Source organism: Cydia amplana, chromosome 15 (assembly GCF_948474715.1).
Source record: "Cydia amplana chromosome 15, ilCydAmpl1.1, whole genome shotgun sequence".
Classification (NCBI taxonomy): domain Eukaryota; kingdom Metazoa; phylum Arthropoda; class Insecta; order Lepidoptera; family Tortricidae; genus Cydia; species Cydia amplana.
The window spans coordinates 15941183-15957131 of NC_086083.1; the positions used below are offsets into that span (position 1 = coordinate 15941183).

At 38.3% G+C, this 15949-nt stretch overlaps 2 protein-coding genes across 2 annotated transcripts in view; both read left to right on the forward strand.

The window, feature by feature from the left end:
• Positions 1-15949, forward strand: part of LOC134654661 (zinc finger BED domain-containing protein 4-like) — a 1082235-nt gene that overhangs the window by 394976 nt on the left and 671310 nt on the right. The gene's annotated exons all lie outside the window — the stretch shown is intronic.
• Positions 2465-3160, forward strand: LOC134654472 (uncharacterized). Its single transcript, XM_063509913.1, has one exon. The coding sequence runs from the start codon at positions 2465-2467 to the stop codon at positions 3158-3160; it is 696 nt and encodes a 231-aa protein (XP_063365983.1).

Here is a 15949-nt window from a genome sequence, read left to right on the forward strand (position 1 = left end):
GGAAGCACACTAATTCCCTTAATGTAAGACCTAGCCTGCCAGTTAGTGTAAATGGATGTAATGAGCCAGCGGAGATAGCACGGTTATTTAAAGATAAATTCAAGGTAGAATCACCACTGGGTTCCACAGTACAGTCATGCAATGCTGAGTTTGGTGCTGAGTTCACCGTGTTCACATGTAAGGAAGTTTCTGATGTGATCCGTCACATGACGCGAGGAAAGTCACCGGGACACGATGGGCTCAGTATCGAGCATCTGCAGGCCGCTGGCGTACACTTACCCAGAGTGTTGACCATGCTGTTTTCGCTGTGTATTGGTCATGCCTATTTGCCGGATGACATGTTGAGGACAATTGTTGTACCAATAGTTAAAAATAAAACCGGGGACCTGGCAGACACAGGTAACTATAGGCCCATCTCATTGGCTACAATAACAGCTAAAGTACTTGACGGTGTGCTTGACATGCGACTTGGTAGATATCTAAAATTACATGATGGGCAGTTTGGTTTTAGAGCAGGATTATCTACCGAGACCGCCATTTTAAGTCTAAAGCACACCGTCATGTATTACACAGAGAGGAGCACGCCTGTATATGCATGCTTCCTCGATCTGTCTAAAGCCTTTAACATGGTGTCCTATGGTGTTCTGTGGGATAAACTAGCAGCAAGTAGGGTCCCGCGTGAAATAATAGATATTTTTAAATATTGGTACGGCAACCAGACCAATACGGTTAGATGGGGGTTAGCACAATCGGAAGCCTATAGGTTGGAATGCGGAGTGAGGCAGGGGTAGGGTTTGAGATCCGGATATCCGGATATCCGAAATATCCGGATATCCGAAATATCCGGATATCCGTCAAATCTAAGATCCGGATCCAACGTCTTATAGGATCCGGATATTTCGGATCTCACGGATCCGTTAAATATTGCATTGGTCGCGTTATTGGTACGCGATAACGTCATAAAATAAATACAAATATTGCTTAAACTAAACAGTAGTAACAGTAACAGTATTAAAACGAGCTACCTGCATGCCTCCTGACTGGAATAAGGGTAAATATTTGTATGTTTTAAAGTAATAGTTATCAGGTTTTCGTTCAGTCGCCTTTGGGTCGTCTACCTGGAACATCATTAGTGCTTGTGCGTGTTGTTATCAGTGACTTTTTTGTGTTATCGTGTCGGTTCCCAGTCTTCTGTTAACATAAATAACATGTGCTTGATGTGCTGCTGAGTAACTAATATTGATATTTTTTTCTCGTTATTAAGAAGCTGTAGCCCAAATTTCTTAATTTCCCGAAACTTTTGTAGTAATTTTACATTATTTTGCAGTAATTAACTGGATTTATATACAGGGTGCTTCCTGTAACAGGAGCAATAAATTAAACTATAGGTTGTACTCCTCAAACTGACCAACATTTGTTCAGCAACTTTTAAAAATTATGAATCCTTTAGACTTCCTCTTTTTCATACAAAATAAATATTGCCTTCAATGTACGCTGACATTAGTATGTTTGACGTTGCTTGTCACGCTTTAAACATAACAAAATTTGCAATAGATTGCGTCTTCGAATAAACTTTAAAGTGTAATAAAAATCAAAACCTGAGTTATTTCCAAAAGTTGCTGAACAAATGTTGGTCAGTTTGAGGAGTACAGCCTACAGTTTAATTTATTGCTCCTGTTACAGGAAGCACTCTGTATACCTATAATGGAAGATTGTTGTAATGGGGACTGAATAAATGAGTTAGATACTTTTTCTAAGCCATTTTTCTCAGTCGAACGACTGAAGGTATAGCTATTTTACCAAGGTAAAGGAAGTACGTTTTTTAATAGTATAAATTATATCACACCACACCGGTATAAAATAATAAAAGTACATAAATGTAACTTTTCTCTATTTTCTATTTTGTGAGCTTATAATGGCAAATTTAAGAAAAAGCGGCCAAGTGCGAGTCGGACTCGCCCATGAAGGGTTCCGTATTTAGGCGATTTATGACGTATTAAAAAAAAACTACTTAATAGATCTCGTTCAAACCAATTTTCGGTGGAAGTTTACACGGTAATGTACATCATATATTTTTTTTAGTTTTATCATTCTGTTATTTTAGAAGTTACAGGGGGGACACACACATTTTACCACTTTGGAAGTGTCTCTCGCGCAAACTATTCAGTTTAGAAAAAAATGATATTAGAAACCTCAATATCATTATCAATTAATAATTGTAATTAACTAAAATATGAACATTTTACTAGCTGTTCCTTGTATGTAAGTTGTAAATTTCGTCACCTTTCTTGATACAGATCCGTATTATCCGAATTATCCGGATATCCGGATCCGTCAAATTTTAATATCCGAAATATCCGGATCCGAAAAATTGACGGATCTTGCAAACCCTAGGCAGGGGGGCTTAACGTCGCCGAAGCTTTTCAACTTATATGTTAACGGACTGATAGAGGAGCTCAGCAGAATGCCAATGGGGTGTTATGTCGACGGCGTTAGTGTGAACAACATAAGCTACGCCGACGATATGGTGCTGCTGTCCCCCTCTGTCAGTGCACTCAGGAAAATGCTGAGTGGCTGTGAAGCCTACGCGAAAACTCACGGTCTTGTATACAACTCCAAAAAGAGCGAAGTCTTAGTCTTCAGGTCAAAGAAAATGAACCCTGAGCATTTGCCTGCTATAACTTTGAATGGTAATGACTTACAGAGGGTGTCACAGTTTAAATACCTCGGGCACTATGTGACTGATGACCTCAAGGACGATCTCGATTTGGAGAGGGAACGAAGGGCATTAGCGGTCAGAAGCAATATGTTGGCTCGTAGGTTTGCCCGTTGCTCAAAACAAGTTAAAATCACCCTTTTTAAGGCGTTCTGCCAAGTATTTTACACGGGTAGCCTATGTGTCAACTATACGCTGAAAGCCTATAATGCCCTTCGTATCCAGTATAATGATGCCTTCAGAGTCCTGTTGAGGTTGCCACGGTTCTGTAGCGCGTCAGGAATGTTTGCCGAGGCGCGTACCGACGACTTTTATGCGATCAGGCGAAAGCGGGTCGCATCTCTTCTAAACCGCATCCGGCGCAGCGACAACAGGATACTGAAGGTAATCGCTGACAGACCAGATAGTTCCATCCTGTGCACTTGGGTCAAAGTTATTAATTGATAAGTTATCGCCGTATTTTAATATTTTTATTTTTATTTTTTTATTTTTTTTTAATTTTATTTTAGGACATTTGTTTATTTCTATTTGTACTTTTGACATGAAATCATTATTTATATGTATAACAATGTTGTGACATCCTAATTCAATTCTAGTCAATTTTATTTTACTTATTTATTACATATTCATGATTCCAATTAATTTTAATTTTATTATAAATCTTGATCTCATTGTCAAAATGTTGTGTTATGTTAATGATTAATTTTATTGTACTTAACGTAATGGACCCTATAATGGACGTGGAACCGGTAATGGGACATAAAACCACAAATCCTCTAAAATAAGTATGTAAAAGTAGTTTATAAACACTGGCAATATTTTACCATAAATAAGAGTCATAGAGCTGTTTAAGTTTGACTTTTTATTACTTACTTTTCTTTCCTGTGCTGCGACGAGAAAACGGTCTTAGAAAACCTTCCCTCGATTTCAAATTAATGAAGATTGGCTTTTACAGATTTTGGAAAAAACATACAGGGTGCGAGAAAAAGGTAATTTTTGACAAACTTTTTTTTGATGCCAATCGATCCCATTCCTATTGAGGATCAAAAGCTTGTATGGAACTAAAAAAAAAATTCCGGCTAGAAAAGCCACAAATCGAGGAAAACTTTTCCCATACAATTTGTATGAAAATGAAAACTTTTATTTTTCACATGCTATTTTTCTATGCCAATTGATTCCATTCCTATCTAGTATCAATAGTTTCTTTGGGGTCAACTTACGGTAATGTACTAAAAAGCCACAAATTAATAAAAACTTTTTCCATACATTTACTATGGAGAAAATGAGAAATTTAATTTTGACCCCAAAAAAACTATTGAGACTGGATAGGAATGGAATCGATTGGCATACAAAAATAGCATGTGAAAAATAAGTTTTCATTTTCATACAAATTGTATGGGAAATGTTTTCCTCGATTTGTGGCTTTTCTAGCCGGAAATTATTTTTTGTTCCATACAAGCTTTTGATCCTCAATAGGAATGGGATCGATTGGCATAAAAAAAAAAGTTTGTCAAAAATTACCTTTTCCTCGCACCCTGTATGTTTTTTCCAAAATCTGTAAAAGCCAATCTTCATTAATTTGAAATCGAGGGAAGGTCTTCTAAGACCGTTTTCTCGTAGCAGCACGGGATGTGGTAGCTGCCCTCACTGACCCAAAAAGAAAATCCATCCTGTATTAGTTAGTGTGGTTCAAATCTTGGAAATGGCATTTGAGCCACTTTCGGATTTCCGATTGAGTTGAAATTTTGGATACGTATGCAAATCGGATGACAATGCAATCGGGTGACAAAAATGACTAATAACTCGTTTTTTGCCAAAAACTTATTCCCTATTCCAATATCTTATACTGATAGGGTATGCCCATTATAGGGGGCCCATTACTGGATCCACGTCCATTACCGGGGTTCCATTACTGGAGCTTTGGTGTCCATGACTGGAGAAAAAACACATACTTTTAATTTATTAATTATGTGGAAACTGACTGCAGTATCTTTGATACAACACGCCTGAAACATGAAAGAAGGATAGGATATTCATCTTTTAACAAGCTAAGCGGTAGAACTTTTACATGTATCAGGGAAATATCACAAATACTCAAAATTTCCTCTTAAATGTCCCATGACTGGTGCCGTTACTATACTAACATGTAGCTGTAATGTAGTAATAACTAACAATATTGTATGGAATTTTTAATTTTCTGAAATAAAGATATTTTATTTTATTTTTTTATACGTAATTCTATTATAGACTACTGGCGTAATTGGTACTTCAACGGGCCATTATAAATATCTTATAAGTGCGAATAGACTTATAAAGTGGGCCCTTTTCCGGACTTGTAACCGCTTATAATTCCCTTATAGTTCTGATAAAAGGATGGTCTTGGGATAATTATAAAACTATATTTTGCTTGTTGGGTGCTTCGTGCGAGTTCGGTATTCGTAGTTTAATTATAATGCGTAGTGACAATTCACCTCCTCTCGAGTAGCCCATGGCGAGGGTAACTAACTTGTTCCCGGGGAAGGACGGCATAGTACGCGCAGTTGAGTGACCCTTGGTCATATTCACAATAGGTCCATTACAAAAATATATGTACTGCCTATAGAATATAACAGCCTAATCTTTAGTTTTTAATAAGTGTCTAAAGTGCCTATTACAAAGGTATTCATATGTATGTATTTAAGTGTAAACAAAGAGTTTACACATATTTATTTATTCTGTTAAGATTTGTGTTGATTAACCATCAGTTGCTTCTTTAAAAATAAGTTATAAGTATATAATTTAATTGTAATGACTCCTGTTAAATGTTGCTCATGTTAACATACGCATTTAAATTTATTTAATCTCGTGGCGCAATAATGTTAGCAACATTGTAAAACGAACTAAAGGTTCCATATTTAAAATCATAAGAATATTGTCATTTTCGTTGCCATAGTGGGCACTTCATCAATTTCTTTCCTATAACAATGTACGTTTCGTGGTTTACTCAATAAAACTAATTTTTTCCTACTGAAGATCTTTAAATTACAAACCTAGTCTACAACTCTCCACCTATGAAGGCCATGGCCTTTTCATTCATAGAACGTAGTGCTTATATACCCATTCCTTGGCGGTCTCAAAACCAACATTTAAAATTCAAAATAATATCATAACGTAAAGTCAGTAACATGCCAGCAGCAAGTGAGGTTTGCAATTATACATGCTACTTTTGGGTTATCCGCAGATGGTCTTAAACGCAAAATGACTAGTGTGTTGTTTTGCCTAAATCGCAATTAGTCTACATCGCAAACGGTCTAGAACGCAAAATGCCCGAATTATTTTTTCCGTTTTATCTTAACTTTATAGCGATGTCGACGGAGCCCCGCTTCCGCGGGGCTCCTATTCTTTGCTGTTTGGCCTCCGGCCATTTGAAAATACCTAACGAACCTAACCTACCTATGTAAAATGTGGTGATATAAAAATTGGGCATTTTGCGTTCTAGACTTTGCGATGTAGACTAATTGCGATTTAGGCAAAACAACACACTAGTCATTTTGCGTTCTAGACCATCTGCGGATAACCCCTACTTTTGGCTACATAAATAAGATTATTATGTTGAAAATAGTACAAACTTAAGAAGAAATCTGTATTAAAATAGGTCTCCTACTGCTAAAAGTAACGTTATCTAATGCGTACAACCTTAATAGCGATCTAAATTGTATGGTAAGTGATCTCAATGTTAACACTTTCAGTGCCAAGCGCCCCATTTCCAATATAAAAACGGTGGGTTCATCCAGCGGGTTCTTGGCAGTGAATGTGTTTAAACCTAATTTAAATTTTCAGATTTTGAACCACCAGCAAAAGTTTTAGAAGAAAGTTTTATATTTCCTGTTGCTAAACTGAGACATGAAAACCCATAACCACACAGCAAAACTTGAACATCGGAAAATAATTTATAGTAAAGAAAAATAAATAAACTCACAGAACATTTGTAATGTTTCATTTTATTTAAAATATTACACTTCCTAATAAAAATACGTAGGAATTATTTTAAAAACAATTGGTCTTGCGGTAAGTATGTGTTACTATGTGTTATGTGCACACAGCAACATGCCGATCTACCGCTCCTTGTATTGACTTTATTTATAATTAACTTCCACATGCATACGAACGATGAACGATTTTCTTGTACATGCGCTGGATGCCATCCGGGTTTTTATGGAAATGTGCTTTTCAATCGTAAGTTCTTGCCTAAAAGCAAAAACTGTAGAACTAGGAAAGTAGTAGAAATAGGAAAATATGATGACAAGTATAACTCATTACCTTTGTACTAAATCAGCCTTTTTTCGAGCTATTAATTGATTTATCCGTTAAAGTTTTACTTGAAGTTCACGTACTGTTATAAATTAATACATATTATATTACGTTGAAAATTACATGGATAGTCTTGAAAAATCTGCGTATTTGTTGTGTTTAAAAGTTGACAGAAATGTCACTTTGGAAACGCACGTATTTTTCGATAACATCTGTCACGTTTACTCGCGTAAAGTATTTACGTAGAATTATTCTGGCTCAGTTTTCATTATATAATTAGAAAGAGAGCGTTTTAGGTGTGAAGTTAGGCATGGATAGAAAACTTACGTAAAAACGTTAGGAACTCATGGTACCAGTTGAAATTTTTAGTTCTTTAAGTGACCGGTAGAGGCTCTGTACAAATACTCCATACATTTTCCTTAACTTTCTCACTATCGACTATCATTCACGGAACTCATGGTAGAGAAGGATACGATCGCTCACGCGCAGTGCGTCTTGATTCGGAGCTGTGATTGACTCATGCGGTGCAGCAGGTAAGTAAGTCGTCCAATCCGCGAGTTTCGTTCGGCCGGGCCGACGTTTGAAATTGGCGCGTTATACTGCGCATTATTTTAAAAGTTCATTTATTATTAGTGGCGGGTGGCGGGGCCGTGGCATAAATTTACATTACATTGCCACGACCCCGCCACTGTTGAATCAAATATCTATCTAAAACAGCTTACGCCATCTCCATGCGCCGCCTTTCTCCATCTCTTCCACTCGAACCTGTTATACGTATTCAATTTCAATTTATTTATTTCCTTTAAATACAATTTTAACATTACAACATGTTGTTCGTAAGAGTAGGAAACGATTCCTCCGTACTAGTATAAACTGTATGACGGCAGGAAGCACTACCTCTCCCGGATCACATTCAGTCTAAGTCTAGACGCATTATACATAGTATTTACGCATTATATAAAGATAAAGAAGAAAACAAAGAAACAAAACAAATGATAAGGCAAACAAGGTTTTAAGTGTATGTGTATGTGTATGTGTTTGTGTGTGTGTGTGTGTGTGTGTGTGTGTGTGTGTGTGTGTGTGTGTGTATGTGTGTGTGTGTATGTAGTTGTCATCACCAGGGAGATTCCAAAGACTGTGAGGCATGTATGGATGGCTATATGTAATAATGTATGTGAGAGAAGCACAACGTATACAGAAAAATATGAAGTTAAAGACATCAAGCGTTGCATGAGCTGATGGTACATTTTTTAGAGGAATATCATGATTTTTTTTTTTCAGACATTATTGAAGTTAGCGTTTTTGTATTTATATCATTTAAGTTTAAACAGTAATTTTTAGAAGTTTTTCAGTTGCATCGTAATCATATAATTTCAAAAAAGATGTAACGGCCGCTTTACACCTATGGGCACAGACGGCGTTTGCCGGCCACCGCAAACCTTCGAGCAACACCGGCTTCCGACACGTCGGAAGGGAGGGGCCCAAGCTATATCTTACCGTACAAATCTTTCTGGGCCATTTTTTATTTTGTTGTACCATTTCCGAAAAATTGTGTTCAATTATATTTAGCAAGATTTGAACAAAATAACACTACTTTTGAGTTAATTAGACACTAAAATACATAAAATCTATATGATTAAATAACATTTTACTAAGATAAAAGAAAAAAATGGAATTTAGTCGGAGTTTCTGGGGTTGGGTGATCCACTGAGTTACGAAATAATAAACGCATAAAGATCATATAAAAAGCCATATATTTATGAAATCTCTTATTAACAAGATAAATCGTATCAAAACCACAGACTTGTCATTTTCGCGCTCGCGCTTCAAAACAGTCATTATTCAAAAACAAGCATTTGACAAACATAAACGAATCTTCTCAAAATATCTATCACATGTCCACTGAGTGACGTTATATTCAAAAGAGGCACTTCTTTTTTAATTTTTCTTTTATAAATTGTCTGAATATCAAATAGAAACTTTTACACAAGGTATAGATAATATAAAAGTAAATGTTAAACACTATAAAAGTTGAATAAAGTAAACAATAAACTTCAAAAACCTAATATTATGTCTAGGATTACCTAAGACAATTTCTCAGTGGAACGTAACAAAAAAGTAAGGACGCGTCTTCATGGTTCCTAATTAGGCTAAGCCAAACAAAACAAAAAAAAGTTTTTTATTGTCCATAATTAATAAAATTACGAAAATAGTGATTTACAGGTTGCCGATATTGAACCATTCTCCTCCTCCATCTCCTCGTTGACCCTATCTAAGTTGTGGGCACATCTATCCAGTTACGGGGACAAACATTATAAAAGTAATTCTCATGGAGGATCTTAGGTATCAAGAGTCATGAAACTAGTAGTGAGACAAATTAGCTACGTTATGAGTTCACATTACATGGTCAGGATAGAGAGCAAAACCAATACAAACAAATGGAGAATACTCAGCTTTAGGGGGGCCAGCCCATGTGGTTCCCTGCTTCGTAGGATGAACATAACCTCTAACACACTTCACTGTTCCTCTCGGAATGGCGACAAAGTATGATATCTCATTAGCCACGTGTACGGAGACAGTGATGACCATAGAGACTTCCATAGACAATGAAGATTATGACCATAGAGACTTCCATAGACAATGAAGATTATGACCATAGAGACTTCCATAGACAATAAAGCTTGTTTACTCACCATAGATACACTACTCCCTGGTAGGGTTGCCAGCGGTGAATATTGATGTTAAACGTCATCGCAGTGCCTGGCACTCGCGACACTCCCAACGGCGAGCAGAAGAGAAGATAGGGATCGCGTCCACTGCCGGATCTTCTCTCGGGCCTTGGCGGCGGCATCCCTTTGCTGCCGCGGTCGTGGAGATGCGCCAGTGTCATCATCAGCGTTTGATCCATTGTCTGTCTCAATATTATTAGGCGAAGTGACTCTCTCTAGAGTACACTCTTCGATAATACCTTCCGTATCATATAAACTTTCCTTATCCCCTTCATCATTAAAAGGCATGTCGCCCAAATTATCGACTTCGAGGTCGATATCTAAAATTTGTGAATCTTGAAGAACTCTTGAGTCTTCTTTATTCACCGTTGATGCAGCAGCTTCTTCGCTTGTCACATCTTCTACTTCTAATGGATACAATTGTGCTAAAGAACGAGTATACACTTTATTCCCTAAGGACAACGCAGGCAACACGACACAAATTGTCGCTTCCCTTTTCAAGAGATATAATTTTCCCTACTTTCCAGTCTTGTCTATTCTTGTTATCTGCCTTTATTTGTGTAGGCACACATGAATGGATAGCTACCTATTTTACCTATATGTAACTTAATATAACCGCGGCTGCGCCCGCGATGGATTGAAAGCTTCAGTCAAAAAACTTACGAGTTAAACGGTAAGTCCCATCCGGTACTCCCATTGTCCTACTCGGTAAGACACTGAACCTCTCCTTCGCCGTGTCCCAAGTCACAATCATCATAGTTATAAGTAGCATGCTCAAGCCGAGAGTGCCAGTACCAGCGAAAAAGAGGATAATCATGGCACTCGCCATAGCAAGGATCTTGGTCACCGTGACAGCACTCTGCTCCTTGTGAATAATTTCATTTGGGGTCATGACGCCCATATCTTCCTCATCCTCAATCCGATTGATGAATCCTAACTCGATACTACCACAATCACGGAAACTCTGCCACAATTCACGTACAGTCGTTATGCATGATTCCAGCTCGCCCATCAGCGCATTATTAGCTCCCGCTTGCAGAACCGGAGAAGTCATGCGCGTTTCAAGCCAATTCTCAGCCTCTATTATCATTTCTCGAGCTCGTGGAGTGAACAACTGGTGCTGTTCTAGCCCCAGTGTCATCAATCCTACCATGGGCAAGTACTCAGTTTTATTGATGAGGCACAAAATGACACCTATCAATCTCAGGTTTCTCTCTCTATGTCCAATTGTAATATTGAAAAATTGCCTTCCAACACAGGCCCACAGCGCCGCGGCAAGCACATTCAATCCCATGCGCTGCAGCAACATGCTGCTGGTTTTTTGGGGTACCAATAGATTACTGCATCGGAGTCGGTTATGAGGGGGTAATGCATGCGCCATACCATGGAGTTGGGAAGAGCGCTCTAAGAATGGGAAGAACGGTGTTAGAACCAACATTCGTTAGCATAGATTCGGACATTACTACCTGGGGTGGCATGCTCCACTTTAGCAAACCCCAGCATGGAGAAGAGATATATATCAACAGTGAAAGTGAGGGAAGTAGAAGAACTTACAGGATGAAGGCTATAGTTGATATGGATGGCAATTTTAGTTGGATAGGAAAAACCGAACCTGGAGAATCCGGATCGCCCGTCTGGAGATGCGAAGGAGGAACTCTCGTACTAGCAGGATTGGCTGGTAGGTGGGCGACACAAGATGGGATAAAATCGGAAGTTTCGGTGAGACCCGAGTTCAACGCGAATGATTTTGAGATAAAAGAAGGGGCAGTGAACGATATAGTTTTGCATCCTGGTGCCGGTAAGACTTCGCAGTGTCGTAACCCAAACGCAGACGGTTACAAACGATTTCCAGTATCAACTCAGCACCATCAGTTTGGTATTGGTGGCCATGTCGATAATGTTTGGCGTGGTCCTGTTATGTATACTGTGGTATCTGGGTGCAGAGACAGTTAGTGACTAATACCCCGCAACAGGCGGCACCGGGCGCCAGCTATGCATAGCGTTATGCTTACGTATTGTGTGGTGTAGAAACACTAAGTGTTGCTGCAACAGAGTGTTTTTTTTTTAGTTATAAGGTGTTAGAATTTAAGAGTGTTAATTAAATAAAAAACTTTTAGTATTGTTTTCAATGGTGTCTATTCTCTCGTCATATTTTTTTTGTAAAAAAGGGGAAGGGGGAATGGTGTAGGCACACATGAATGGATAGCTACCTATTTTACCTATATGTAACTTAATATAACCGCGGCTGCGCCCGCGATGGATTGAAAGCTTCAGTCAATAAATTACTAGTTAACGTATCACACGTGTGTTTCACTATCTCCGAACTCTAATTGCAACCTTCAATATTAGGCCTTGAGACTATTAATATACGTACACAGTACATAGTACGTACAATTTGTACTACTTGGCCCTCTGATGGTTCAAGCTTGGATGTGCACCTAGGTTGTTTAGGAGAGTGTGAATACCTTTCTCTCAGGCTCAAAAGGTACCGATCTATGAACATTCTTTTAAACTCTTCCAATATGCTGATACCTCTCTTCCAGCTTTGTACTAGATCACTCTTTGTCTGTGTTTCTAGAGGTAAGGATTCATCACTCCCGGTGTCTGTTATTATGGTTCTTCCCATGGCTATGAAATCAGACGGCCTAAGTATATGTTCTACATCTTCGTCGACATATGTTAGCGGTCGCGTGTTGACAACAGCTTCAATTTCCTTGACTATGGTATTTAGTTGATTATCCGTAAGAAGATGTTTCTGAAGAGTCGTTCTCATGCAGACTTTGACCATACCCACAAGTCTCTCATAGAAGCCCCCGAACCATGGTGCTAATTGAGGGATGAAACGCCACTTAATCTTCTTTTCTATACAATAAGGTCGTGTCATAACTTCGGATATTAATTTAAAATTAGTGGCATTGTCAGATGTTACTACTGTGGGTACGTTCCTAGTAGCTATGAATCTTCTTAAGGCGAGAAGTCCTTCTTCTGCTGTCAAATCTCTCACTACTTCCAGATGTATGGCGCGTACGGCAAGACAGGTAAATAGGCAAATCCATCTCTTCTCCGTTCCTGATTGGGTTTTAACTAGTATCGGGCCTAGATAATCTATCCCTGTAAAAGTAAAAGGTTCCGTGTAGTTGACCCTTTCAGAAGGTAAAGCCGGTGTAGGCGGTAGTTTAAACGGTCCACCCCGTTGTTTGATGCATTGACTACATTTATTTATGACATTAAATTAAATTAAATTTATTTAAGACCAACAAAGGATCAATTTCGTTAGTGACACATTTAATCTTACAACTAATGTTAGTAGGTACACACACACAAACTTATTAACTAACTACATTAATCATTATATTTACATATTTATTTATTTATTTATGCACATATGGAGTGCACCACAGTGGTTCAGGTAGGCCCCATCAAACCTGTCTGCATACATGGCTAGGATGCTGTTGGTGCTGTTCCTCACCCTGCATAACAATGAAGTGGCTCTTTTGCGCATAATGGCAGCAAAACTATCTACGCGCGCCTCCGCAAACATTGTTGACGCGCTGCAGCAGCGAGGAAGCCCCATCAGCACCCTAAATGCATTATTGTACTGTACACGCAGGGCACTGTACTGCCTTTGCGTGTAGTTCACCCACAGGCTGCTGGTGTAAAAAGATGTACAAAAGGCTCGGAATAACGTAACCTTTACTGCCGGTGAGCTACAAGCGAACCTGCGGGCAATCATGTTCGCCCTCACAGCCAGTGCCCTGCGCTCCCTTTCGACGTCGGCACCGTCCTTGAGGTCAGAGGTAATCATATGTCCCAGGTACTTAAAATTGTCTACCAACTTAAGCGGGGTTTTGTTTAGTTGTAATACTGGGACTGGATGGACATTTACCTCTGACTCCAAACACCATCATTTCGCTCTTTGCAGAGTTGTATTTAAGCCCGTGTGCTGCAGCGTACCGCTCGCAGACCGTTATAAGCCTCGCGAGACCACAGGGTGACGCGCTCAACAGCACCATGTCGTCCGCGTAGCTAATATTGTTAATGCAAACGCCCTGCACGTGGCAACCGACATGTGTGCTGCTGAGCTCGGCAATAAGTCCATTTACGTATAGATTGAAGAGCTTCGGGGAGGTTAGCCCTCCCTGCCTTACCCCGCACTCCAAACTATACGGTTCCGACAACGCTCCTGCCCATCGAACGCTATTGACCTGTCTTGTGTACCAGAATTTGAAAATGGATATAAGCTCCGGAGGTACCTCCATCTCCATAAGCTTTCTCCATAGTATATCATAACAGACAGAGATTAAGAACTCGCTTCTTCCCTTGTGGTATCCAGAAGTTCTGACGAATTATACTAAGAGTGTGGGCGGCTCCGACGTGATAATTATCATTATGAGTTCTCATAATGATATTATCTGTATATGTACTCTTAGGAGGTAGTAAGATTGGATATCGTTTGTCATACGTCCAATTAGCGTATTGGAATCGCCCCTTGCTTCTCAGTATTCCATCTTCATCTATAAAAAGACCTAGATTTCTTTTTAAGCTAGTCTCTTTTCCTGCTAGTTCTTCGGGAAAGTACTTAGCTTGGACTTCTTTGATCTCGGAAACCTTATAATAATAATAATAATAATAATATTCTTTATTTGCTTAAAATATGGTACAATGAGTTGGTAAGGATAACATATATCTGTGCTTAAACATATTTTGCTAGTTTAGCATGCAAATGTACACTTAAACTAAACTTAACTAAATAACTATCTAACTTCTACTCAATATTATCTAACATGCAAAACAGGTCATCTGTAGTGTAAAACATCTTAGTTTTTAGCCAACGATAAAGTTGTGCTTTAAATGAATTAAGAGGGAGATCCTTAACATTATCAGGAAGAGCATTAAATATTCGTATACACATATAATAACTACTTTTCATGAAAAGGGAAGTATTTGGAACAAAATCAATTACAAGTCTGTTTGGGTTCCTTGTGTTTCTATGATATACATCTTTAGCTTTTTTGAACAGATGTGGGTATTTTTTTACAAAAACAGCTGCTTCAAAAATATACATACATGGTAATGTCAAAATTTCATGCTTTGTAAATAATGGCCTACATGATTCCCGTTGGGGCATCCCACACATTGCCCTTAAACATTTCTTTTGTGCTATGAAAGCCCTAGCCGCGTCACTGGAATTGCCCCATACAAGAAGTCCATATCTTAACTGAGACGCAACATATCCGTGATATGCCATCAGTAGTGTGTTCCAACCAGATATGTTGCGAAGTCGTTTCAGAACATATGCAAATTTTAAGAGCTTGTCACACACTGCGTCTATATGGTTTTTCCAACTACAATTAATGTCTAAGGTGATTCCTAAGAATTTTATAGTATCAACTTCCTTAATTTGTATATTATTGTATCGGACATCCAATAACTTTCCATTGTTTCTTACACTACGGAATTGGATAAATTGAGTTTTATTAAGATTAATAGATAAATTATTGAATTCAAGCCATTCGATTATAGATTGTATAGTATTATTAATGTCATTATTGTATTGCATTTCATCATTGCATGTCACTAGAATTGATATGTCATCTGCAAAAAGCGTACATTGATGTGTAGTTATATCTGGTAGGTCATTGATATATAGCAGAAAAAGGAGTGGTCCCAGTACACTACCCTGCGGCACTCCTTGGCTAATTTCCATGTACGAAGACCTATGATTAACTGTAGTAGAGTTTACAGAGCTTCTTATCTCAACACATTGCTGCCGGTTACTTAAATATGACTTGAGCCATTGCAGAGCTGGCCCTCTTATACCAAGATTTTGAAGCTTTTTAATTAGTAGGTCATGTGACACGAAATCAAATGCCATTGACATGTCGAAGAACACTACAACTGCCGGTTTCTTATTGTCAATATTCCGAATAACACTGTTAACAAGGTTAAAAGTCGCAAGTGTCGTACTTTTATTTTTCTGGAATCCGTTTTGTTCTCTTTTTAATATCTGATATTTTTCTAAAAATGACATGATCCTTTTATGCATAGCTTTTTCGAATATCTTAGATATAACCGGTATAAGCGTTATGGGCCGATAGTTACACATTAAGGATTTGTCTCCTTTTTTAAATATTGGTGTGACTATTGACAATTTCAAAGCATCTGGAAAGCATCCTACCTCGAAAGATAAATTAAGTAGATGAGTTAAAACTGG